Raw genomic sequence first — 26,441 nt, 5'->3', positions numbered from 1 at the left:
CGGCGGGCGGCTGGGGCGGGCGACAGTTTCTGCCCTGCGCCGCGGCCGCTCTGCTCCTCGCAGCCGCGCTGGGTCCCCCCGCCGCCGCCGCCGCCTTCTCTTCCTCCTCCCGGGCGGGCAGCCCCGGCGAGCCGCGGAGCCGCGTGCAAGTGCTGGGCGGCTCCAACTGGAGCCTGGTGTTGCAGGGCCAGTGGATGTTGGAGTTGTGAGTAACGGCCGCTGTCCCGCCCGCCTCAGAGGCACCGTGCCGGGGAGGGGAGGTGAGGGGGGGAGTTCCCTCAGCTCGGGGAGGCCGGTGTGGCCGGTAAGCGGTGCGGGGAGAGAGGGTCCGAGCGGTGCCGGCCTTCCCTATCCCGCGAAGGGCAGTGCGGGAGCAGCCGCGCACCTTCCCCGCCCCTGCGGTGGCCGGCTCGGGGCGGGGGGGCGTCCACCCACAGGGACACCTAATACTCCCGAGTCCCCCCTTCCACCAGGCGTTGTCGGGCCTGAGCTTTGCAGGCTCACGCACACCTAACCGGAGGTGGTGTGGTAAAGGTGGCTTTCCTTCAGGGGCTGGTCTTGCCCGGGCACAGGGCGCCTGAGGGCCCCAAGGTTAAACCGGGCACGTCTCGGTAAGCCCTGGTGTCACTGATCACATTTCAGTGGTGTTATTCAAGACAAGTGCCTGCTGGGGGGTAGCGTCAGGCACTGCACCTTGCACTGCTTGCCCGGCTGGGGCTTTCACTGCGTTCTGTGCAAGCTAGGAAGGCTGAATTCGGTAGGTAACGTTCAGTAGGAGTAGGTTTCCAAAGTGGTAAGCCTTGCACAATGTTCCCCTACACCCTCACTTCCAGCCACGTTGCCCTAGAGTTCCTGCTCGAAGGAGAAGCAGCAGATTTCATTAAGTTTTCAGCGCGGCTGTTGCTTTATCCTGGTGACAGCTAGAGAGGTTTGCCTGGTGTGGGCTAGGGTTTTAAGTGCTTCTGTTAGTTAGAAGTGCTGTCATGGCTTCACGTGTGACATGATACTGTTCTTGAAGTGCACGTGACATTTTGCGCTCACCTGCATGTATTTTAGAAGGGGGAAAAGGAACTTGAGGGCTTTTTTTTAAGACAGCAGTTAAAAAAAGAAAAAGTAGTTTAAGTAGGCTGAATGCTGGCATGATCTCTGTGTGCTGTACGGCTATGAAATAGGATTTTACTGTGGCATGTGTGCTGCTGCTCTGTGGAAGTGCTTGAGTTTGAGCAGTTTGAAACAGTCTGGGTAGCCTGTAAAACAGACTAGGTTGCCTGTCAACATCTGAACTCATGCTCTCTCCTAAATAGTTACCACTTGCTTTAAGCTTTGTTTTAATATTGAATTTGTTAGCTATAGTCTCTTATTAGATGGAGGGACTATCACTTCCCCTAGGGCTTTAATGCTCAGCATCCTACTGGAAACCTGGTATTAATTAGTGAATAGACGGGAACAATCCTGAAGTAGCTGATTGCGGTACCCAGGGATGCCCACTGTTGTTGCAAAGGATTTGGGTTTGATTTTTTTTTTTTTTTTCCCTCATTTTCATTTATTGTGTTCTAAATGGTGGGGAAAGAGATGATCTTGGAGTAGGAGAAAATAAATTTATTTTTTAAATTGAGCTTTTTTCCACTTCTGACATCCTAGACCTATGTGAAAGCTGTTTTATGAAAGTTGCGGATTCATGTAGGAGTTAGTGAATCTTAAGGAGGAACAAGGTTGTTTATGGTGACTCAAAGTTTTTATTTCTAAGAGAAAATATTTGAATAATTAGTGGTGCCTGCCCCCGAGGAAGCAACAGGACTGCAGCAGAAGTGGTTAGGATAGCGAATAGTTAAAATCCTTTGTGAGTCTTTACTCCATTTGAAACATTGTACTGTGGTTTGGAGTGACAGGTAGCTGATAATTGCAATGGTGGCAAAGTTAGCTTTAGTGCTAGCTGAATATGGTACATGTTGCTACATTAGTTAAATTAGATTTTCTTTTATGTACAGTGTTTGTGTGAAAGGTCCTTGGGTCTCCATGCTACTTTCTGTGGTACATTCTAGTGCTTTCTGCTTTCCTCCTAAGTGAGAAGGAATGTTTGTCTGTCTGCTACCTCAATGCTGCTGTTCCCAAATTAGTGAGAGTTTCAGATTCCCAGTTGTGGCTAAACAGGAGTTTGAGATCTAGTATTGATTTTTTTACGATTCTTGCAGTTGTTTTCATGCTGATGGATTCTGGCTTATACTGATTTTTGTTTGTTTTAGAGCTGGTGGTCTGGTTCCTCCCATGCTGTGTGGTAGGACTGTTGGCAAGACTGCGATACTGTTCATCAAAGCCTCACTTGCTCAAAGAACCTCCTGTTTGTTTATAAGACCTTTGTTTTCCAAGCAGCACTTTTTTTTAAAATGTAAATGTTATTATAGGGTCTCTCTGAAAAAAAAAAAAAAAAGACTTGTTTTGGTCACCTGCTTTAGATTACTGGTTTGAAGCTTTCTGGCCTGGTAGGAATGGGTACTACTATTTCTGTTTAATGTCATTTTTTTGACTAGTGGAAGTAGGGTTGCCAAATTGCTGTATGCTGCTGCTTTTTTATTGACCTCAGGTGCATAAATAGAGAAACTTAAGTCAGAAATTACTTGTGTGTGGGATTTGTAGTGAAAATTTTTCTTCCTTCATCCCTCCTAGCTGAAGTGTGTGTGCTTGGCTGTCTTTTTGTAAATATTCAGTTATTCATAGCTGGCAAAATTGCAGTCACTGGAACCACTGCTGCATTTCATTGATAAAAATGTTCTGGGTAACTGTGTCTCTGAAAGACATTGCAACACTTTTTGCTTACTGTTACTATCGCAGCACACAGATCCTGGCTGAAGTGCTGTGAGTGTGATGCTGGAATGAACTGTTATAAAAGGTTTCCTTATTGACTAACTTTTAGTCTGTAGCTGCAAGATAATGGTGCGTTAATATGAGGAATTTTCTTTTTGTCTTTATTTTTAATATTGTGTCTATTAGGAATATAAAAAAATAATTTCTGGTCTGTTTATCTAAAAGTGCATTTTGCAAACATAGCTTGTTCCAAGCTTGATTGATCTTAATTTAACATCATCTTCTTTTTGAAGTAGATTAAAACAAACACACACCAAAAACCCCTCAATAATAAACTTGTTGTCTTTATGCCTCCTGTTAAAAATGAAGCTGTTTAATATGCCCCTGTTGCACCTGCAGTACTTTAGGAACTATCCTATCAGGAAAATCTCAAGTTTAGTTCCCACACAGGGTATTAAATGTTTTGGTTCCTGTTTGTTTCAGTACAGACTTAGTGCTGTGTGTACCTAAAAAAGAATGTCTTAATTTACTATTTTAATTCTAGCCAGGTGAATATCAGGAGAACAGTGTAAGTAGTAGTAATGTTCTCAAGGCTAGCTTATCATACCTATAGCATAGGCCCATACTTTATTTTCTCATTGTTGTTTATTGTTAAATATTGCCCTGCTATCTGGTAATTCACATTATCACAAGGGTTCAGTCCTCCCACTAGCACTTTTGTCTGTAGTTTCAAGGGAGTGTGCTAAAGATCTGGGTGAACGTTTTGGTATTTACATGGTTTAATGCTTTTAAACAATTGACATGAAACACTGTTAAATAATTTATGGAATTCTTCAATGATTGTAACAGATTTAGAGTTCTGTAAGATTGGGAATTTTCTGACATTTATATGAGTGTAGTCTTCTACTTCCTCTTGATTTGTTAGTATCCAGGCTTTTCTTTGTCTTAGTCTTAAAAAAACAAAACAACACCCCAACTAGCAGGGGGGAATGAAAATGAAGTCACCAAAGATCTGTTTTGGTTCTGAAGCTTCTGCAGCCCCACTGACTGAGTTCAGAGGAAGTGACCAAATTATCTATGGACTCTTATTAAATAACCAAACGTGGCTAATGTGCCATGCATTGGCTGAACAGAAACTGATAAAATGGGAAACTGAAATATCCTTAGCGGCAAGGGATAGGATAGGATTAGAAGGGAGCAAATATATCTAGAATGATGGAAGTTAATCTGTTCAAGTTCTAGAAGATTTCACATCATTTTTCAGTGATTGATTGGCTTTACATTTTAAAAATCAGTTCTCTGTCTTTAAAAAAGCTTGTGAATGTAAAGTTGCTGGGGTCCTTTTTCTTTCTTCTTTTTTTTTTTTTTTTTTTTAACTGTGGATAGCACTCTTATGCTTTTCTTGTTTTTAAGAATAGAGAGCTAAATAAGTACAATATACCCTGCTTTGCTTCTCATCTTATTCTTGGAAGTTTGGAATGCATCTTGTTACTCAGCTGTAGAACAAGTGGAAAGTAGCACTTGAACATTGTCTGAAAGAATACGATTTGCTTGACTTTTAGTGCATCACAATGGTATGCAGTTACTTTTCCCCTTTATTCAGGTATTATTGGAAATGGTGTACATGTCAGGTTACTGAAGTAGGAATCGCAGAATGGGAATTCATAAGGTTGGGCCTGCATGCTGAAACAACTTCCCCAGAACGGTGTCATGGTGTATTATCACTTCAGCAGGCCCATCTGTGATTAAAAACATTTGAGTGAAGCTTGGCAGGAGAATCCAGGGAAGAAGCCTCCTTTGTTTTCTCTTTGAGATAGCTAGGGCTTCAGCAGTTTGTAAATTAAAAACTTGTTTAACTGTTGTGGAGCAAGCATTTTTGGGTTAGGAGGCCTTCTCTGTTTTGGAGTGGTTTTGCCATGCTGGAGAAAACTTCTTGTCAGCTTCCAGAGCCTGTACTATTGTGATAAAGGCATTAGTAGATTACAGGGACTAACTTCTGTGTCTTTGCCTACCACCCGCTCACTTGAAAAGTAGATTAAAACCATAGAGTTGACTTTCTGAAGCTTATCTTCTGTTGAAATTACGACAATGCCTATTCTGCCTCAAGGGCTATCTGTATTTAAGAACAAGAACTAAACAAATAGTAGTCTTAAGATAACACCCAAAGACATCAGCAACTGTCTTTTTTTTTTTTGTATGTTTATGAACTCTGTAGCAATAAGAAAAAACTACTTTAAAGAATGAAAGCTATTTCATTCTGTTATTGTTTTTACCATTCTATTAGGTACTGTCTCAACATTTGCACATCTATTTTTAATATTAACCCCTGAAATCCAGCAAATAGCTTGGTTTAGTGTAAGCAGTACCTTTTATAAAAGTTGTGTGCCTTGAATCGAGAAAAACTAGACTGAACAGGGAAAATTTCATCTTGTCTATTTTGCTGTTTTAGCGAATTCTCTCATGCCTATATATGTAAGCTGTTTTTTTCTTTTGTTCCTAGATTCTTGCAACTTTGTGACATTATCATTAAAGTATAGAATGTTATTTGAGGTTACATCTGTTCAACACTGATAGTTACTGGTAGTGAAAAAATCTGATAAGTCAGTTACATTCATTTGAAAATGAGTGAATTGGTGAATTTCCTAGCCAAGCAGTTACAAGGAGAGAGATTAGTGGCTTGGAATTGGAAACTGTGTATCAGTAAATCTTATTAAAATCATTCCAGGTTTGCTGATCAACATTGTAGTGAAATGACTGATTAGTGTATTTGTTCAAACTGGCTTTAACTTAAGGTCATTTTTTGTGGTTTTGTGGCTTTTTTTTTTTTTTAGTTGCATCCATTGGTAAAGTTGCTGATATTTGGAAGCCAAATCTTGGTCTTTTGTGCTTTATTTCAGAGGTATATTTTGCTTTTGAGTTTTATAAGAGCTTAAAATTTTGCTTTTGGATTGTTATATTTATGCTCTCTGAAAAAGCTTTGGGTATTGTAATGGATTGAAGTAGGCATTGGAGAATACCTGGCTACGTTGAAATAGTGATTTTAGTCCACTTAAGTAAATTGTTCTTGCAATGAACCTGACCAGTTGATAGATGTTAGTTGACTCATTTGTGGATGGTAGACAGTGCATGAGGATCGTTGTAAAACTTTGTACTATGTAAGAGGTGAGGTCTGGTAATGCCACAAATGAGGTGTATGTTGAGAGATGTGTGATACCTGCTTGCACTGAATAACTTGGCAATGTGTAATTAATAAGTATGTGTTGTTTTCAGTCTGATTTCTAAATGGTGGAGGTCAGTAAATTGCTTTGTAATGTGTAACAGGCTAAGAAAAACTTTCTTTCCTTAACCAAATGCCCAGCTCTTGATTTAAATTCCGGTGGACTTTGGTTTTAAGTTGGAAACACCCAAGTGCTGTTTTCTTGGCACGCTTGTATGGCATATGGCAAAGTGCAAGCAAGTTAACAGCTAAAGGTGTCCCCTTGTGCAAAGGGAGAAGCTAGAGGAGTAACAACCCTAAATTTGGTGGTGTTGACGAGGTGCTAATTATATCCTGCTCTGTCTGTGGAATATAGCAGAAGAAATTTGGTTACATCTGCTTTTGTAGGTGACCTGGTCATGCATTTTGTGACTTGTTGAGGAATAATGAAGACTGGTTTCACAACTCACACGTGGGTCTGTTTTCCTGTTCCTACAGATGATTTTTTTTGTTTTTCTTCCTGGGGAAGATAAAAATGGTAGTTGTACTGTCACTCTTGCAGAAATACAAAGTGGCCACCACAGCTCTAAAGGATTCATTAGAAGCCTACATTGAAATAAAGTACCTCCTTAAGCTTCAGTTCTTCAGGGTGCAAAAAGTTTTTTGAAGCTGTTGATAAAGGTGACCAAAGTGTGAAGTACTTTACTGTTCTGTATCTTGCTGAAAGTGTAAGGGGAGGTATTTTAAGAGTGAGAGGCAATAAAGCTTTTGGCCATAGAATGTTTTTGTTAATCCGGGAGGCACTAGTGAATTCTTGGTGCTTCAAGAGCTGCATAACAAACGTCGACATCAAAGCTTCAGAACAGTGAGGCTGTTGAAGTAAACAGCAGTGATAACTCTGCAAAAATCTGATGTCTATTGCAAGTTCTCTCTTGTATATGTAGGGACAGGGTGTTTCCTGGCTGGAAAAACATTGAACATGTAATGTCAGGAATGAAAAACAAATAGTTTAAGCCTGATTGCCTGTGCCAGTGTTCAGCTGGAGTGGATGGATCTTGTAGCACTGTATGTGACTGTTGCCATCCCACATCCAATACTGGTAATAAAAACTAAGCAGCCAACAACTAAGGCTTTTTGTGAAGTTCATTTTTGTGTTCTGTCACTACCAAACTGTCATATGGGAGGATTTTAATGCTGCTTTGAGCTAAAGAAAATGTTTGTAATCATATGAATATTAGCCATGTGTGTAATATTCCACTTTCATTTAGAAGAAATGCTTATTAATGTAAAATGTAAACATAAATATTGATAGATTTCAAATTTCTGTTTCGGGATCAGATAGTACCTTAAACAGGCTAAAGGGTGCATTAGTCTTGAAAATCTCATGGCATGAATTTGCCGCATCTAGAGAAGCTGGATTCAGAAAACATTTCAACTTCTGTCTTTAATTTTGTAGCACCATGAGCAGGATTATCTCATGGATGTATGCAGTTTCTGACTTGTCAGTCAAGCTACTGTAATAAAATAATACTGTTTGTAAAGTACAGTATCTGTCAACCTATTATTAAAAGCACTCCATATGCCAGCAGCACAATGGAACGCAATTCTGCATGTGACTTGTTTCCAAGATCTTTTTAAAAGATAGAGGGGTTGTTTCTTGGCAGACATTTTTTAGATACTTTCACACAGAATGATGTTGATTCCAGAAAGCAAGGTATTGACTTTCATACTTAGAGACATAAATTTCTACTACAGTTAAATGCAACACATATTTTTAAATTGTATTCTTTTAACTTCCAAATGATAAGATTCCTTTTTTAACTACTTAGGTTTCAAAATTGCCATTAGTACTCAGAGTAAATTTAATTCTACCTCTTCTATGCGAAATTACCTGGTTTTGGTTCAGTCTTATTAGTTTGAAACATTTGTGGGTGACTGGGGAAATGTCTATTTGCATCCACTAAGAAAGTAAGCATTTCTTATGAGACGATGGCCAGACAATAGGAAGTGCTGCTCATGAAGTCAGGTAGTAGTACTGGCAGACAAATGGAAGGAGTAAGGGAGCTCCTTGTAGAGGTTCCCAGTTAGAGTCTAGTGGTTATGTGGGCTGTTAAGGTTATCACTCTGCCCATGAAGAAATTTGTTGCTATTGTTAACAATGAAAGAGGAGCATGGTAGCATCATCTGGAGTACTGTGAGAAGTACTGTGCCTCTAGACCCACTACTGTTTGTTACCTTTCATTTTAAAATACCAGAAATCTGCATATGTACGTTTCCACCTCACCCCCTCACCTCCCAACCACCTCCCCAATAAATCAAGTTAAATCGCATGAAGGTTTTTTTTTTTCTAATTTATAAAGGTTGTCTGTGTATGGTCAACTGCTGTGGCTCAGTTACATGCTATACCTAGCTGTTCTGTGTTAGCTTAGTTGAGTATATGGCAGACTATTGCAAGCTGCACATGTTTGACATAGGCTTTGTCAAACAACTTAGGGTAAAATACATAAAGATGGCAAATGGTGTTTTATCAGCATTTAAGTGTTATCTGATATTATCAATAACAACTGCAAACTTGGTTTGATTATTCTGATTAGTAGTGTAGAAAACTCAGCTCTTGAAACAGGCTTTCTTGTTTTGCTGAGATTATTTCTAAGAAAAAACAGAACTTGAGAAAGACAATTGGTATGAGCAGTAGGAATTTGATGTGCACTCTTTTTACATCACTAAAGAGTGCTATCCAAAAGGGCATGCTTTGATGTACTGACTAGTAGACTAAGGCAAATTTCCAGAAGTTTTGAGGAATTAAATACAAAATGTTATGTTGAAGGCTAGTGCTTTGGATAGCTGCCATGGAAATGGATTTATTGCATACTTAAATAGAACAAATCACAAGGGTGAGGGGTTTGGATCTGAATTTCTCAAACCTGTGGAGATTTTTATTTTAATGACATGAGGAGGAACGTGGGGATTGATACAAAACTACTTGATTAGCATAGAATACCAGGTTGGAAGGGACCTCAAGGATCATCTGGGCCAATCCTTCTTGGCAGTAGCGCAGTCTAGACAAAATGGCCCAGCACCTTCTCCAGCTGAATCTTAAAAGTGCCTGGTGTAGAGGGAAACAGTAGACCTGATTAAGAAAAAATGTAGGGTTTTTTTTCCTCTGTGATTGATGTGTTTGTATTTTCTCTGTACGGTAAATCAATTTGAATGTCTGTAAGTGTGAGAATATTAAAATATTTAACCTGTCTTTCCCCTTTAGCTATGCTCCTTGGTGTGCAGCTTGTCAACAGATTGAATTGACGTGGGAGAGTTTTGCAAAGGAAAGCGAGCATCTGGGTATCACTGTGGGAAAGGTGGATGTCACTCAAGAACCAGGTATAATATGAAATTGACTATTTTAATAAAAGGAATTATTGGGTATAATAACACTTAGTGTCTGGGGGTATGCTTTATTTTACTAGAGTAACTAGGATACAAGCCAAGTTAAAAAAGAAGTTTCTAAATCAAAAGAATATTATCCACATTTTGCTCCTCCATGTAGTTCATATCTGTGAACCTAAGTTTATAAATTCAATTTGAAGGATTAAAGAACTGGGGAGTGATCTGGCTTAATACTGTACTAAAAGGGACTTATTCTCTATTTTAATCTACTCCACTGAAAGCTGTGGCCTGCCTCATTCCTTTCTCCTCCAAACTGCTGAAGAATCCAATTCTGTAGCCTCCAGTTACCAAGAGGTTCAGGGTGTGGTAGCATTACCACAGTGTGAGCCTGCTCTAATAAATTCTTAACTATTTCCATGATGGTGCTGGTTTATTGTCTTGTTTAATTGTTGTAGTGTTTTAAAATACAGACATTATTGTTTTTTTCTGTTGGTGATGCACATATACAAATGTGTTTACAAAAAGAGTTTCCTTACTATCCACAGAAGCAGGAATCTTACTTATTCCTTTAGTGACTCCCTTCAAAGTTTTGAATATGTGTTTGTGTAAGCAGTACCGATGTTGTTCAAACCTCTGCATTTCTTGCTTTATGCTTATTTTTGTTTTGAGGGGATAAAAGGTTTCATCAGTAGTATCAAAAGACTGACGGAGTTAGGAAGAGATGTTACTAAAATACAAAGACTAAGCTTTACTGATTTTTTTTTTTTGTTTGTTTGCCTTATAAAGTGTGTGGAAAATATGTCCATTTTATTATTTGAAAGCATGCCAAACAAGTTAGCTTTATCAAGTTAACAGAAGGGAAATGACTTAAACTCTGGTCTAAGAGCAATTTAAGTTCATGAGAAAATACCAGCTGTTCTAGATCTTGTGTAGGTTAATGTTTTGTTAAAAGTTTAGAAGTATATAAAAACTCTGGTAATAAAAAGCTGTTGTTGTGGAGTTCTCCTTTAGTGCATATGTTAATCCTTAACAGTTTATTAAACAGGTGAGTTTGAATATTAAATTTTTTGCATAGATATAAACTTAGCTTCTGCACATTAACAAAGTCGTGGTTACTCTGGAGTTAAGGCTGCAAATGGGGATTCATTATAATCGCAACTTGTTATTTTCTCCTAATTAGACAGGGATTCTTTTATGCAATATTCAAATAGGAGGATTTCAGTCTTGATTGTGGCATTTGGATATGACTGTAACTTAAAGATGTACTTCCAGAAGTGATGCTGTAAAATTAAAATCCTTGAGATCTCAAAGAAATTATTCTTCAAGTAAAAAACTTGAATGGCAGTGTTGGGACCTGAATACTTGATACTTTCTTTTGCTCTAAATTTTTCTGACTGCTGAATGATGCCAGATTCTGAAGACTTTAGATAGTACATTTAACTAGGAGTTTCTTAAATATTTGAATTTCTAATGTTGCTGAGTCTTGACCTCTGAGGATATTTGACTTCTACAAGTCTGACTGACCCAAAATGATGAATTTGTACCTAAGCATGTGTAATATATCTACGATATCCAGTTCAGCACAAAGCATGAACACTGTAGCCACTTCTAAAACTAATGAATACTCAAACTGGAAAACAAAGATTTATTCCAGATTTGACCTTTGGTGCTGATGTGATTTTGAAGGTATGTGAGCTCCTTTGGAAGCTTTCCAAAGTTACTGAGGTATTTTTACTATAGGTTTGTGCTTCAGGCTTTTGGTTGGTGTGCTGAAGCGCTCTTATCTCTTGTTCTTTCTTGCACAAGGTACCTTAATTAGTTTTGATTATGTAACCTCTTCATCAAATTGAAAGTAGTCAAAATGCGTTAAATTAGAGGAAAACCACTAGATGAGTGCAGGGTTGCGTAAAATTACACTTCCAAAACCTGCAGGAGAAAGTAGCCATTCATGGTACTTAATTACAGCAGATTCTACTCTGGCAGAATAAATCCACCAGAGCCTTAATGGATTTACAGTGTATTTTGGTCAATTGATGTACTAGGCTTAAAGTGCTTATTCTTTCCTCATCTTTTCTATTGAAACATTCAGTATTTCAAGAGCAAGTAATGGAGATGCTTCTCAAAGTTCTGTATATTTGTGGTGCTTTTCTTAAGCTCCCAATCACATTTATCATTGATTTAAAATGAGACTTCTTGGACCTTCTGTAGTCTTCTTGGAGTAGTTGTTTAGTGAAAGCAGCTGTATTTTTAGATGGCATCTATAGTCTGTGTGTATTTTGGGGGGTTGAGGGTGGTGTCCAAATACTTAAGGATTTTTCCTATTCTTATTTAGCTGTTGACTTCATAATGGGTGTATATCTGTTTTTAATTTGCAAAGACAGATGCTTAACTGTATTTCAAGTTAAACTATTAACCAGTTCAAGTTTGTATTATACTGCACCAAAACAATTTACTGTCTGTGCTTAGCTCTTTGTAGCTGACTCGCATCTGCTTTTACTGTTCAGCAGAGGTCTCTAAGATAAGCAACAAACCTCCAGTTAAAGTTCTGGGGATGCTTAGGTGCATTTTGGCAACGCATTTTATAATTTACAGATTTCATTGTTAATTCTGAGACCATTGGTGCTTCCTCTAGCATAGGCTGCTGGTAAAAGAGATTTAAAGCTAGCTGTTTCATTTTCTGTTTGCTTGACTAGCATTTGTAGGAATGTGAGAGAATCTTTGAGTGTTCTTATGACTTTCTCTGCTCTTAAGCTTATTATGTTCTTTATGACTCTCCACCTAGTTTTTCTTGCGCAGCTGTGCTTTCTGCTTGGTGAATTCTACTGTTACACTTGTTTTTCTGTTTACTTAATATCTGCCTGTGCTGGCACAGCTTTTAGCTGTTTATGAAGTTTTCCACCACCCTGCCTCACATAGCAATAAAGGCAGAAAGCTGGAAAGTTGACATGAAGACGACTTCCTTTTTAGAACTTTAAAGGTGCTTGGTTTGATTTAAACATCTTCAAAAAAGAAAAAGAAAAACAAGAAAACCAATAAAAATCCCAACCCAACCAACAAAAAAATTCACAACCGTTCTATGCCTCTTCCATAGGGGAGGTCACACTAGAAAAAACATTACTGAAACTTTTTAAAATACCTGGCTCAGTTCACTCTGGCTCGTCTTTGTCTCCAAAGGCAGAAACTCTCTTGCAACAATACTTTTCCATGGTTAACTTCCTGGTGCCAGAAGAGGTTTACTTTATTGAAAGCCAAATACGGACTCAAGTTTCCCAAAAGACTTTCACAGAAATTTATAAAAGGAAAAGTTAAATAACTGTTTGGTACTTTATATGAATGGCAATTGCTGACTAAAGGAATTTAGCCCCTTACTAATGGACTTGGACTGCATATCCAGGGGTTGATAATCTTTGAAGTCTGCTGTATTTTTTTTCCGAAATAGACTGCATTAATAGCACATTTTTCATTTCTGCAGTCTTTAAATGGGATGTGTTGAATAGTAAATAATATTACTAAGCACTAAGGTGAATTCTTCCTCTCATTTGCAGGTTTTGTAACTGTCAGGATGTGGTAGCATCAAGTAGCCCTGACTTTCCTCAGATTTGGAAGCAGAGGAGAGTGAGTGATGTCTTCACCTGGCAGCTTAGCTAGTTGAGTCATACAGACAGCCTCCTTATGAGATGTTTGGGAGCTTTCTGCTTCACAGCTGGCTTTCCATACACTGGGAGATCTTCATGGGTGTACCTAATGCAGCAGTGATGCTGGAAGTTACTTGCACCAATTGCTCTGTAGCAGTACTGAGCGCAAAACCAAAGAATTTCAAATACCTTCTGCCCCACAAGCTGCTTTTTGATGATATGGTGCTAGATTCTGTCCTATGAGTTGCGTTATGTTGTCACCATCTGGGGTAGTGCTTGTAAAAAGATTATTATGTATTTTCCAGTCAATGAAACACTCACTTTCAGTGTGGGGATCAATTCCAGTCAGCCTCTTGAAGCCCTGCTTCAACCTTTTTTTGTCCTTTCTGCTGTTTTATGTCTGTTACTTAAAATTCTGACACGACCCACCTTTCTGGATGGTGTGAAAAATGGTTAAATTATTCTCATGGCTTCAGTGGGCAATATTTTATAGAAGAGAATGCTGAGACATCCCAAGCTTTATTGTCAGTCTCTTGGCATACCAGGTGTATTTACCTAGAGAGTAGTGGTGTATTGGAAGAGAAGGATAAGGACCTAGAAACATCCAGAACATTGTCTTGCTACGGTCGTGTTTACAAGAGAGATTGAACCTTCCTACAGGATATAAGAACAGACTGGTTGTGCAATGTGCACTGATTATTTGGAAGAGGCAAACAAGCAAATCCAAAGATTAATTTATTTAATGTCTTGAAGTACCTGAGATCTGAAGTGTGCGGCTCTTGAATCATTTAAAATCAGCTAGAGAATGAATTAAAAGCAGTAGTTAGTGTTTGTAAGGCATTGTTGTCATTGCTATTGTTAGTGTCCCGAATTTTAGATTAAACAAAGGTCATCTGGATGAGACTATTTACAGACACAAGTTTATAGCATACTGGAATATGTGTGCATTTGTGCAGCTCTTCTGCCTCTTTGTTGGAGGGGCACACTGCTGGTCTGCTCTAAAACTTCAGCTGCGGGCAAATACTGGTTGGGAAATCCAAGTAGAAAAATTATCTTGTAGTCAGTATTCTTCAAGGTCAGCATTTTTCCTTAATTTGTCAACAGTATTTCTTACCTTTTACTGCTTGTAGCATTTCTGAAGACAAACTGTTAACCCATATTTACAGAACAGTGGTAAAAGCTATACAGTGTGCTGCTTTCTAGTCTACAAATACAGATCTGTAGATATTTATAGATAAATCAGAATACTGAGAAATTTCAGTTTTATTTAACTATTTGATGTGGCTTTTTCTTTCCTTTATAGGTTTGAGTGGTCGTTTCTTTGTCACAACACTTCCTACAATTTACCAGTAAGTGTGTCATACCTAGATACAGTTGACTGTTTCAGTATGTGTTCTTTTCTCCTGTCCTATTTGAACAGTGGCATGGAAAATGTAATGGACAACTGGCTTATTTCCATTTTATCCATCTCTAAAACATTTCTCAGGAGCTCAATGCACTAAATGAACACAAAGTGTTTATTTTTAACTTAACGGTGGAAGGTTTTCCTACAAACAGTTTTGTACTTAGATAAAAGTGATGTTTTTTCAGTCTGGAAACAACATTTAATAGCATTTGTAAACGTTGGTGCAAGTTTGCTGTATTGACTTCTAGAAGTCTGACCGTATGTGAGCAGACATACTTGACCTTATGTAAGTGTCACTAAAATTTCTCATTTGAATAATTGACTGCATAGGTTGAACGTAAAACAGTAGAGAAATTTTCCACTGTTTGTGGTACTGCTTCTCTTACTGCTAGAATTCTTCAACTCTTGACTCTCTACCAATATGTACCTGTTGACTCCTACTTGTCCTTTTTTTTAAACTGTAACTCTGAAATGCAGGTAAAAATGAAGGATTACTGACTTTTGATTTCAGTTCAGGTTATTGTTTAGAGCTTTGATTGTATTGATATAGTCTTCATCTGAGGCTTTTCTTTAGTTGAAGCACATTACCAATACTGTTAAAAACAGATCAGGAAAGACACTTGTTGTATCTCTTCTCCAATAAAAAGATGTCATCCTTTAAATATTGAACTCTTTATTAAGTCATGGTATTATGAGTCATGCAAATATATGTATACACACGTATTTATAAGCACACCTTTAATTCTCAGTTGTCTCTAAAAAATGGTTTGGTTGTTAACCTCATGTGCTTTGTATTTACTGTAGTATGAGTGAGTATTTAACAAAAATAACTGTTTTAATAAATGGCAAAGTTTCATGTTAAAAAGCTGAAACCTTCCATCATGGATTATAGTTTCAAAACATATTGAAAATCTTAGGTGTTCAATTTTCTGAGCAAGTCAAATCTATAATGTATATAAGGTTTTCTTAACCACAGATACAGTTTAAGGCCCATCTGTGTTAATGAGTATTTCTGTTTTTCAGTGCAAATGATGGAATATTTCGCAGATACCGAGGCTCACGAACATTAGAAGAGCTTCAAGGTTACGTTTTAGAGAGAAAATGGAAAGCTGTGGAGCCCGTAGCAGGATGGAGGTCTCCATCTTCTATAATGTAACACTTTGTTTTTTATTAACAAGAAGCATGTTTTATAGCTTATTATTCATTAAGGGTGCGATGTTGACAGCTTAATCACAGAATTGTAGGGGTTGGAGGGGACCTTTGGAGATCATCTTAGTCAAATCCCCTGCCAAAGCAATGTCCCCTAGAGGAGCTGGAAAGGAAAGCATCCAGAATATTTTTAATATCTCCAGAAAAGGAGACTCCACAGCCTCTCTGAGCAGATCCAGTCCTGTGTTACCCTTAAAGTAAAGAAGTTTTTCCTTGAGATGGAATTTTCTGTGCTCCAGCTTGTGTCCTTTGTCCCTTGTCCTGCCACTGGGCACCACTGAAAAGAGTCTGGCCCCATCCGCTTGACACCCGCTCTTTACATATTTCTATGCATTGATAAGATCTCCTCTCAGTCTTCTCTTCTCCAGGCTAAACAGACCCAGGTCTCTCAGCCTTTCCGTATAAGAGAGATGCTCCATTTCCTTGATTGTCTTTGTGGTCCTCTGCTGTACCCTTTCCAGCAGTTCCCTGTTCTTGAACTGCAGAGCACAGCACTGGATACAGTAATCCAGATGAGGCCTCACCAGGGCGCGGTAGAGGGGGAGAATGATCTCCCTCGACCTGCTTACCATGTTCTCTTTAATGCATCCCAGGAGACCATTTGCTACCTTGGCCACGAGGGCACATTGCTACCCTATGGTCAACTTGTCAACCAGGATCCCAGGTCTCTCTCTGCAGAGCTGCTTTCCAGCAGGTTAACCCCTAGAGGGGGAGAATGATCTCCCTCGACCTGCTTACCATGTTCTCTTTAATGCATCCCAGGAGACCATTTGCTACCTTGGCCACGAGGGCACATTGCTACCCTATGGTCAACTTGTCAACCAGGATCCCAGGTCTCTCTCTGCAGAGCTGCTTTCCAGCAGGTTAACCCCTAACCTGTACCGGTGTGTGGGGTTATTCCTCCCAAGGTGCAGGACCCTACACTTGCCCTTGTTGAACCTCATTAGGTTCCTCTCCGCCCCCATCTCCAGCACGTTCAGGTTGACAAAAGGCCTTTTGCCCCCAGATGTCTAGGCTCTGCAGGAGCAATCTGTATTGACAGCCTGCTTTCCAGTTTGTCACCTTTAAAAGCTGTTTATTTTCTGCCTTTGCTTTTGCTTGTGCCTGCTAAGGCTTGTTGACATCATCTTTGAAAATATATAAAGGAAAAAGTACATCCAGTGAGCATTATGTAAATGTCAGTTTCAATATCTGGGTAGTGCTGGAATCAAATGCATGTTTATGTGGGTTATTACTTCATGACTTCTGGCTACTTGAAGCAGGCAGCCTTTAGCTTTAAGGATTGATTGTTTATTTACATGGAAGTCTGGTGTCCTCCCCTGGAGTAGGAAACTGCTTATACAATATATCAGAATTTGTTTTCAAAGCATTGAATTTGCTTTGAAATAGCATAGAATGCTTGCAAGATGTAAAGGATGAACCAAAGATGTGAGTGGCCTGTGTTTCATTTCGGCTAAAGCTATTATGTGTAAATTCATGTCAAAGATCCAGTGGGTGTCCTTATCTTTCATGTGAGAGCAAGGAAGAGCTATGGGGTCTTTAGTAATGGGGAGGGAAGCCACAGGGCTGTGTGCTGCTGTGAGTTGGGGAAAAAGCAGCTACAGCTTTGTTTGGAATTGCTATTTCTTGATTATGCTCAAATGCCATCTTTCAAGTCACCGTTTCAATGCTTTGTGTTGAGCTGGCTTAATACAGAGCAAATGTACTTATTTGCAGTAGCCTTCTTCTGGCAATAACTAGGGTCTGAATGGCATTAAAAGTTTATAGATAGAATCTTTTTTTTTGTTTCTTGGCAGTTTGCTGTGTATCTGAGCTATCTCTCTTATAATCTGTTCCTTCCTTATCTTTGTTTTGTAGGATGCACGGTATGGCAGGGGTATTTCACCTCTCTGGCTGGATCAGGGTAAGTAACTATGTGCTAGTGTCTTCCATTCCCCTCTTTATGCTTAGGATACTATTCTGTTTAGAAGTCAAAACCTAACTGGATGTTTTTATTACCGTTTTATGAAAGTTAAAGTTTCCTTACATTTCCTGTACATTGGATGTATAGTATCTGTGTACCATCAATTTTGTAGTACTATTAGTCTATGCCAAAAATGGCAGTTTGATCATAAAGATTATCATCAATACTGAAAATACTTACTGTTCTTATTATCTTGGTATAGTTAAAATGTTCTATCAAAGTATGCTAACATGATAAAGTAGTTTTTTGAGAGCTGTTGTAAAAATTGCTGTAAACATCATGAATTAATTTAGCATCTACTAGGTTCTCTTACTTAATACTATTCTTAGAGATTACATCCAGGTTCATTTTCAGAGTTGTAAATCATGCTTTTCTGCAGTTCATTTGCATTTAGTGTATGTACTGGAGAAGAAAGGGTAATGGTTTTATTGTTTAGTAAGAATTTCTGCATCTGGATTTCAAAGTGTCAACACTATTTGCTTAGACAGGAACATAGCAAATAAGGACAGTAATTACCAGAAGTAAAGGATAAATGCAGAGTGTACACAAATGTGTATGCTTTGAGCTTAAAAATATTTCAATACACTTTCATTTGGAAGCTATCATTTGGTAGCTTTTCCTGTAGTGTGCAGATGCTGAGACTTTTCAGATCTCTCTAGTTTTGGTTAGGAAACACACTCTTTCTTAAAATTTTAAATCATAGCCAAGATTGAGAGACTGTATTTGATTGTAGCAAAAGGTCTTAATATTGTAACGTGCTACAAAAAATAAATGTAGTAGAGAGTTTGAACAGAGTTTGTATCACTTCTAGTAAGCATCTAACTAACTCAGAGTCAAACAAAGCTTTCAGTTATTAGGTTTCCTGTGCAAGCTATCTTTGATTCTTTATTACACTGGAAAGTATTAAGTTTTTATAGCCTTCTGGCATTTCTCTTCCATGGTTGCTGTGTAATGATGCTGCCTTTGTCTAGTTTCCTTCCTGAAAGATTAAATGCTCTGGGAAGAAACCTTCACTAATTTGCTTTCCCCTTTGATGAATATTTCAGCTGTACATTTCCTCACTCTTCTTGCTGTGCTATCCTTACATATGCTTTAATAAATGTGGGAAGCTGTTCTGACATTAGAAAGAAAAAATACACCCTGGAATTTCAATACTTAAACTTCTGTAAATGTTGATTGTGGTTTGTTTTCTAATGGATATACTCTTGGATGAAATCTAATGTCATAATTTACTTCTTACCCAGACTATTTGACTCAATGTGATGCTTGGTTCAGTCAATTCAGTTTGTAGGTTTGAATAACAGACTTCAGTTTCAAAGAAATCTTAATATTGTATTTGGATTATTATCTTTAGGTTTATAAGTGAAATAATTCTCTAATTGGAATGGCTCCTTCTAAGAGCTAAAAAGCTTGAGTAAGAACTAAATGGCTTAGTTTTAGTTACTGAATGAATTCTCAAATTTAAATATGTATTTTGTTCTTGTGCAACTTAAGTATCTACCGCTGTGCTTGCCAGATGTAATTATTGGGATAAAGTTCTGCATGAGGTTTCATTTTTTTCATTTGGTGGTGTGCTTGTGAAATTGGGTATAAAAGGACACTTGCTTTTAACCTGACTTGGTTGCTTTTTTGGTTCTAAATTACCTTTTTAAAATAATCAGCTTCACAGCCTTCTGTTGGTGCTGTGACTGTCGTTATCGGTGATGCTGACTGTATGGTCTCCTTCCTGCGACAGAGGTCATGAGAACAAATGTACAGGTTCATGCTGTGGGTTCACCTAACCCAACAGCCTGTCTCCAACAGTTGCCACCTTCTTATAGAATATAAGGATCAAGAATATTTTGATGTTTTCCTGTATGCTCTGAGCCTTCCTCATACATTTATCCGCAATACAATTACATATGACATCTCTAGTGCTGCGTACTTAGGAAGAAGTAATTGTGCATCTTTTGCTTAAAAAGTCTTTTAATGTGAACAACTTGGTAAAGAAAAACAAGATTCAGTGGTATCAAAAAAAAATACAGTATGACATTTAAGGATGACTAGGGCTTGAGAGGGAAGACTTTAGTATAAATACTGTTAAATGAAAGGTCTTAATTAGATATTAATTTACGTAATGGTGACAGCAGTATACATCATAAGTGCTATTAGGTATGAAGTTTAAGTGGTGCTAGGTATGAAGTTAATAACTATCTTCTTCTCATTTCCAGCAAATTCATAGCTACCTCACTGACACTCTTGGAATTCGTGTTTGGATTTCTTATGCAATCTTCTTCTTAGCTACCTTATTGATTGGCCTGTTCCTGGGTTTGGTAAGAAAGCATATTACTTTCTTTTTCTCAGTTACCTAGACCTTTGCATTTAAAGAAAATAAAAAAATAAATTTCCCTGATAAGCTATACTGAAGTGCCTTATCTTAGTGATGTATCTTTTGTCCATGATATCCAGTGGTAGGATGAGTGGGAATGGTTCAGAGCTGAGCCAGGGGAGGTTTGTACTAGACATCAGGAAGCATTTCTTTACTGAGAGGATGGTCAGACACTGGAACAGGCTTCCTAGAGAGGTGATCAATGCCCCAAGCCTGTCAGCATCTAAGGGGCATTTGGACAATGGCCTTAATAATGTGCTTTAGCAGCTGAACTAGATGATCGTTGTAGGTCCTTTCCAACTGAAATAGTCTATTCTGTTAAAATTCTTAAGTATTCAGTACTGCGGATGCCCTCTCTAATTTTATTACCTACTTCTGGTAAAGGTTAAGACTGCTTCACTTTAACCTTTTTATGAAATTCATGCTTCAATTTAGATTTGTTTAGTTCATCCACTAAACAAATTATTTTTATATTGACCTTATGCATCTAAGATTTTTGTATGTAGGGATTGAATGCATGTGGTCAGGATTGTGTAAAAACTCCCAACTTTCTAAAAATGCAAGCTTTGTGGAGGGATTTTTATTAGCTGGAGTGGGATTGTATTTGTGGGAGTTAGCAACCTAAGTATGCTGCTGCACTGTTACTCAAAATGAAAGGATGAAAATATTTTGTGAAAGGCTTTGAAGATTTGGTATTTTAATTGATCTACTTTATTCCAGGGCATAGCTTTGTGGTTACAGCTTGGTTTTAATAAAACCTTATTTCACTTCTTTCTTCCCCATGATCTTTTGGTTTGAGTTCTCATTAGTAATTGAAAAATCTGACCTCTCTTGTTACTACCCAGAGTTGGTGCATCAATCTCCAAAACATCAGGAAGGTTATTCAGACAAACCCATTAGCTATATATGTGAATGTTAAGTACCATATCCGGAGTCCCAAGTTGTTTCATCAGTGGACACAGTTCAAAGTTGCTTTTCCTGTGGAGCTGGGATTATTTCCTCTCAGAGTATTTGAATTCTGTGGCTCTGTGACCTCTCCAATATAAATGTTAAATGAGAAACTGAGCTGGAGCAAGTGATATAGAGAGATGGGAATAGAAATTCTTATAGACTAGTTGCTTGGTCCGCAATTGTGTTCTGCAACTGCAAAGACAGTTTAAAGCAGTAATGCTGGTAACTGGTTTAACGAGCTGCTAAGTCGCTATTCCATGTAGGAAATGTAAAGGTTGTTTCTGGCACTTGGCTCACTGTTCTTCAGCTCAGTTAGTGAAATAAAGAGAAATGTCCTCAGTATATTTCTCTGTAGTACAGGGAAGTGATTTCAAAATGTGTGTGTCTTCAGGCAAAACCATATGATCATACCTAATATGTTTACAGAATTGGCATAGGTAAGCAAATGTCTTTTATTATACAACTTAAACAGCTGCATTTCTCTAGATGGTAGATTTTCAACACCAAATGAGTGCAAATCAAGTTAGAGTAACTAGGAGAAAATGAAGGTGAGAATTTTAAAAAAAAATCTTTCCCTTCTTCCTCCTTCATTAAAAAAACCTATACCTGAAGAAGCTTAAAAAGTGTAAAGTTAATCTCTCAGCTTTTTCTAAAAAGGCTTTCAGTGACTGAAATTTATTTCTTTCATGTAGTATAATCTGTCTCTTTTCTTTCCTTTGCATTATTCTTCGTACATGACAATAAGACACAAATATCTTCCTTGCATTTTGATTGTATGTGTTCTACGCTAGGCTGCTTTAAATAACAACAAAAAAAGCCATAAAAGACAAAATCAAGCACAAAAGGTGGAAGTACATGTTGTGTATTGGGGAGTCAGGAGTAGGAATTGAATAACATCCTAAAATATAGAAAATCTTGACCAAGAAGGTTTCAAAAGTTTAAATAATTAAAAAATTCTGTGTTCTGGGCCTCTTAAGATGCAGGCAGTTTCAATACAGAATAAATTTAGGGAAGTAGGAGGCAGAAAATTTGGAGTAGAAAGCAGAGAACGCTGGTTGGTGTACACTGAGAACACACTGCTTTTTAGTGTTTTTATTTAGCTCCTTAGGACAGCTCTTATCTCCAGGCAAGGTAGTATCATTTTCTAAATTTTATTGTATGTCTGCCTAAAAAGGATGAGCAGGAAAATACCTAATAGCACAGGGGCCGCTGGGATGGTTTGCTAATGAATGCCTTTTTTTTTTTCTTTACACAGATACTGGTTTTGATTTCAGACTGCCTTTGCCCATCCAAGTCAAGATACAGAACTGAAACATCTGGTAAGAACTCTTAAGCGGGTGAGATGCTGTAGGTTTAAATGTACATGAGTAGGAAGGAGAACTTAGCTGTGAACTGATGTCAAGAAGTTCTTAGATGTGAACCCATAATGCAGGTATTCATTTAGTCACACTGGCAAGGATTGATATGTTGCGCTCTAAAATATCAATGTCAAGGCATCCACCTGGAGGATAGCAAAGAGGACAAAAAACCCCCCAACCCAACAGTACTTTGGTCCAGCTTTCACAATTGTGAAGAAAGATACTGGGGTCTTTGTATTTTACACAAGTGTATATTCACCAGACCTGTTGCTTAAATATAGAAAGGAATTTGCTTTGGCAAGACAGTTCCACAACCGAATATACACTCTGTATATTGCATTAGGAGATGCAGCATTCTGAACCTGAAAAATTATCTGCGTAATTTGTGGTTGGGGAAAGGAGGAGACAGGGAGAATCAAAGGAATCCAGAGACTGCAGGTGTGGGAAGGGGCTACGATGTTGCATCTCCTTCAAATAGAATAAGAAAACACGCATCTTTCTGATCCTTAGTGAGAGGACTTCCAAATAGTATTCTGCTCCCTGTGAATATGGGGAGGCAAAATCTTGCACACAAAATACAGTCTCTTGTCAGCACCAGATGGGTACTGAGCTCCAGAGCACCTTTTGGTGTGTTTGTGCTATTAAGTGGTGTCGATACTTAACTGTAATTAAAAATATTTTTTTTTATTGTGTACATTTGTGTGTATTGCTTTGCTGTTGAAGATGACACATCTGTGACACTTGCCAATGAGACTTTAGCCAAATCTGGAATTCAAAAGTGTGCAAAATTACTGTCTTCAAAATCTTAGATGTTTATAACTATCAAAAGAAAAACACAGGCATGCTCGTGCAGTATTCTGTCCAGTTGGCTGGTTGACTCAACAGCAGATGTTACCTGACAGAGGTTACCACTATCTTAGCACTTTCCCTCTGATTTGTTTGATAATTAAACTTCTTTGAAGAGCCAAGTAAAATTGATCTGTCTTTAGTGTGTAACTTGGTGGAATAAAATGAAACCTATCTATGCCTGATATGCAAGAAAAACAAATGAAAATGGAAGAGAAATACTACCGAAGATTTTAAATAATTGAAAAATAAGGAAAATGTAGTCCCGTGCAAGTTTTCAATAATAATGTTTATGAATGTTTCAGAATACAAACATGGTGATGTAACTGAGATTCAGTCTAACTTCAGTATTTGAAACTCTTCTTTTGTTTAGATGAAGCAATTACAAAGGATAATGTGGAGAATGCAGCATTAGAAGAACCGGAGGAGGCTGCAGAGCTTTCCGCAGATGATGCGGAAGAGACTGCAGATGCAAAAGATCTCTCAGATGGAGAAGATGCAGCAAATTCAAGTGCTGATGACTCAGAGGAGGATTTAGCACTTGGAAAAGAATCAGGGGAAGAAGAAATGGAAGACTTAAGTGAACAGCCTTTAGCTGATTCAGAGACTGAAAGCTCAGTAAGGCAGCGTAAAAGTCAGGTAGCTGATAATGGACTATAGCTGTTTTGGTGGTGTATTTTGTACACTTGGACCAAAGAAGTATCAGACCCTGCGTCTGAAGCTGAAGCTTACACTTGATTTGTCATTTGTGTTTACGCAAAACCTCTGCTCTGTCAGCAGGCTTCTCTTTTTTTTAGCTAATACTTGCTCATTGGGTTTGTTTTATAAGCACATATGCTGTGTATTGTATAACTTTAGCCATGACAATCAAAATAAGTGTATCTTATTTGCTTGAAGTCTTGTAAGAGAAAAGGGGTGTTATAGAGTCTCAGTTCACCAGCTATAAAATGGTTATTTATGCCTGTGTTCCTTCTTAAGTACTGACCTAAGCAAGATCAGGAGTTTTAACTCTTTGCTGTAGCTTGGCAGGACTGTGACTTTTCTGTCTGAACGTCTGTTTCCAAATGCCGCAGAAGCACCAGAGAAGTGATACAGTAGTGAAAGAAGGCACCTTACTAGTCTTCTATTAAAGATGTGTATGATGGGATTATTTTTATCACTTTCAACTGAAGCACCTTTCTCTTTCATTTTTATTAATGTTTGTTTTGAAATGTTATCGTGCAGTATGCTGCGTGCCCCCAGATTTTTCTGGTTTTGGTGATTTGGAGGCATGCTGCACAGCTCAGGCTTGTCAGCTGAGGGTTTTTTTGACCCAAGGAGTTTGAGTAATTGAAAACCTCAAGCCAAGAAAGAGTGGCAGCTAAATGTTTAAAATATCTTTGAACTTTTAAAGGGTTTAAAGGAAGTTATTTTTGGGTGGGGGAGAATTTTTGCCAAAGCATGACTTTTTTTTTTTTCTTTTTTCCCCCCTTCAAGAGATTGTAGCAAGAAGTATTCACTTTGCAGTAAGTTGTGTATTTCTTGCCAATACAAGCTTGTCATACGCAGTGCAGTTCTGCCATTTCCAACTCGGAATGCTTTTGGCAGAACTCTAGCTGCTTTAATAATATCAACTGAAGAGGCACTGAAGGTTTTACTTTTGATCACTTTTCTACTTTTTATCACTGGAATTGGCAAATTAGGAGAAGAGAAGGGGTAAGGGTGGGTAGTAGGGAGAAGCTTTTGGGTTTGCTACTTTTATCAAGATAAATGTTTATCTGTTGAACTGCGTAATATGAAAATGGCTTGCTAGGTAGACAGCATTAGGTGTGGTTAGAAGATTTAAGTCATTAAAGATATCAATATTTCCCTCCTTTGACTTGGTTAATATATAAGGCTTTTTTATTTGGTAAGGATTACCTACACCCTGGATGTGTTCAAGGCCAGGCTGGATGGGGCTTGGAGCAGCTTGGTCTAGGGGGAGGTGTCCCTGCCCATGGCAGGGGAGTTGGAGCTAGATGATCTTTAAGGTCCCTTCCAACCCAGACCATTCTATGATACAGTGAGATCCTGTATACTCCTATTATGTTGATGTGTGTTTATGTGCATAAGATGTGTTTTAATCTTGATTTTATTTTTGTAATTGTATATATTGCATAAACCTTGCTAATATGCATTGATTTCATCTTGTTCTTCAAGAATAAAGAGTAAACAGAGATGAAATCATCTCATTAGAAGAGACAAGTTGCAAGTGCAAAATGCTGGTTTCCTTTGAGACTAACAGGGCCAATTTGTGTTGGAAGTTGTGGTTTGGTTTTTTTTTTTCTTTTTAAAATGCTCATATAGAGCATATTTGCTAAGAAAGCTTAACTTTTCCTGTCTGTGTCCTGTTGCATATTGTATCTTGGAACTATACAGTAGAAACTTTGCATTTGTCTATTACAGTTGTGTAAAGAACAAAATCACACTGCATATATTGAACAGGAATTTTTTTAAGGAACCTTCTCAGTCTGGAGCTTGAATTTCATATAGTGGACACGTGTAAATATGCTTTCACATGTGTGAAAACATACAGTTGAGAATATATATATATATTGCACTATAATGAGAACAGTTTGTCTTGTGTTATTTTAGAGTTGTCCCATGTAACTGAGTAGAAGCTTACAGACAGTGGAACACAGTAGCAGTTGAGGTATGTTGAGGTAATTGAATCATGCAAATATAGTACTAATTAGACTATTACAGTATTATTAAACTTGGTGTGTTTCCATAAAAAAAGTCTGTAACAACCTTTTGTGCACTCTGAGTGTTCTGTTATCTCTATCCCTTGTTATGATTAATTTTAAAAAATGGAACTTGTTATTGCCGTCTCGGTATAGACAAAATGTCCTTGGAGAAGCTGCTGCTAACGCTGTTCAAAATGTTTTGATTAAGGATAGGGCTGTAAGGCTTGTAAACTACAGTTGCACGTCAAAAATGACGTAGGATTTTTGAGAACCAATTTAAATTTCAAGCAGGATGTATGCCACTCCAAAAACCAGTCCCTGATGGATCTAAATGTGAATGCTTAAAAGCAAATAAAAAAAAAATAAAAAATGGAGTGGGTTACTTTTGAAAGAGGCTAGAAATCCATACAGCCTTTCAAAGCTCCTGTCCTTGAGATTTGTGTCAAACTTGTATGTAAGTCTTGGAATACTCTGTGTATGCTGCACCTGTGCTGGGCAACACTTGTTATGTAGGTGTTCTTCATGGAAATGTTATACAGGATTGTCTTTTATATGAAAGTTTGGAAATTTATACTATGGGTATTTTTACTGAAATTCCATATAAATTTTGTATTTATGA

At 38.0% G+C, this 26,441-nt stretch overlaps 1 protein-coding gene across 1 annotated transcript in view; it reads left to right on the top strand.

The window, feature by feature from the left end:
* Positions 1-26,441, top strand: part of TMX4 (thioredoxin-related transmembrane protein 4) — a 26,896-nt gene extending 455 nt beyond the window's left edge. The window contains exons 2-9 of the mRNA XM_014966323.1: positions 7-205; positions 9,261-9,376; positions 14,321-14,366; positions 15,446-15,574; positions 17,489-17,534; positions 19,805-19,906; positions 22,169-22,232; positions 23,491-26,441. Of these exons, the coding sequence (XP_014821809.1) occupies positions 7-205; positions 9,261-9,376; positions 14,321-14,366; positions 15,446-15,574; positions 17,489-17,534; positions 19,805-19,906; positions 22,169-22,232; positions 23,491-23,777 (989 nt within the window). The 3' untranslated portion in view covers positions 23,778-26,441. The remainder of the gene's footprint in view (positions 1-6; positions 206-9,260; positions 9,377-14,320; positions 14,367-15,445; positions 15,575-17,488; positions 17,535-19,804; positions 19,907-22,168; positions 22,233-23,490) is intronic.

This window comes from Calidris pugnax, unplaced genomic scaffold (assembly GCF_001431845.1).
Source record: "Calidris pugnax isolate Ruff unplaced genomic scaffold, ASM143184v1 scaffold31, whole genome shotgun sequence".
In the NCBI taxonomy this organism is placed as follows: Eukaryota; Metazoa; Chordata; class Aves; order Charadriiformes; family Scolopacidae; genus Calidris; species Calidris pugnax.
Note: the sequence above shows the minus strand (reverse complement) of the source record. Positions and strands in the feature narration are given on the sequence as shown.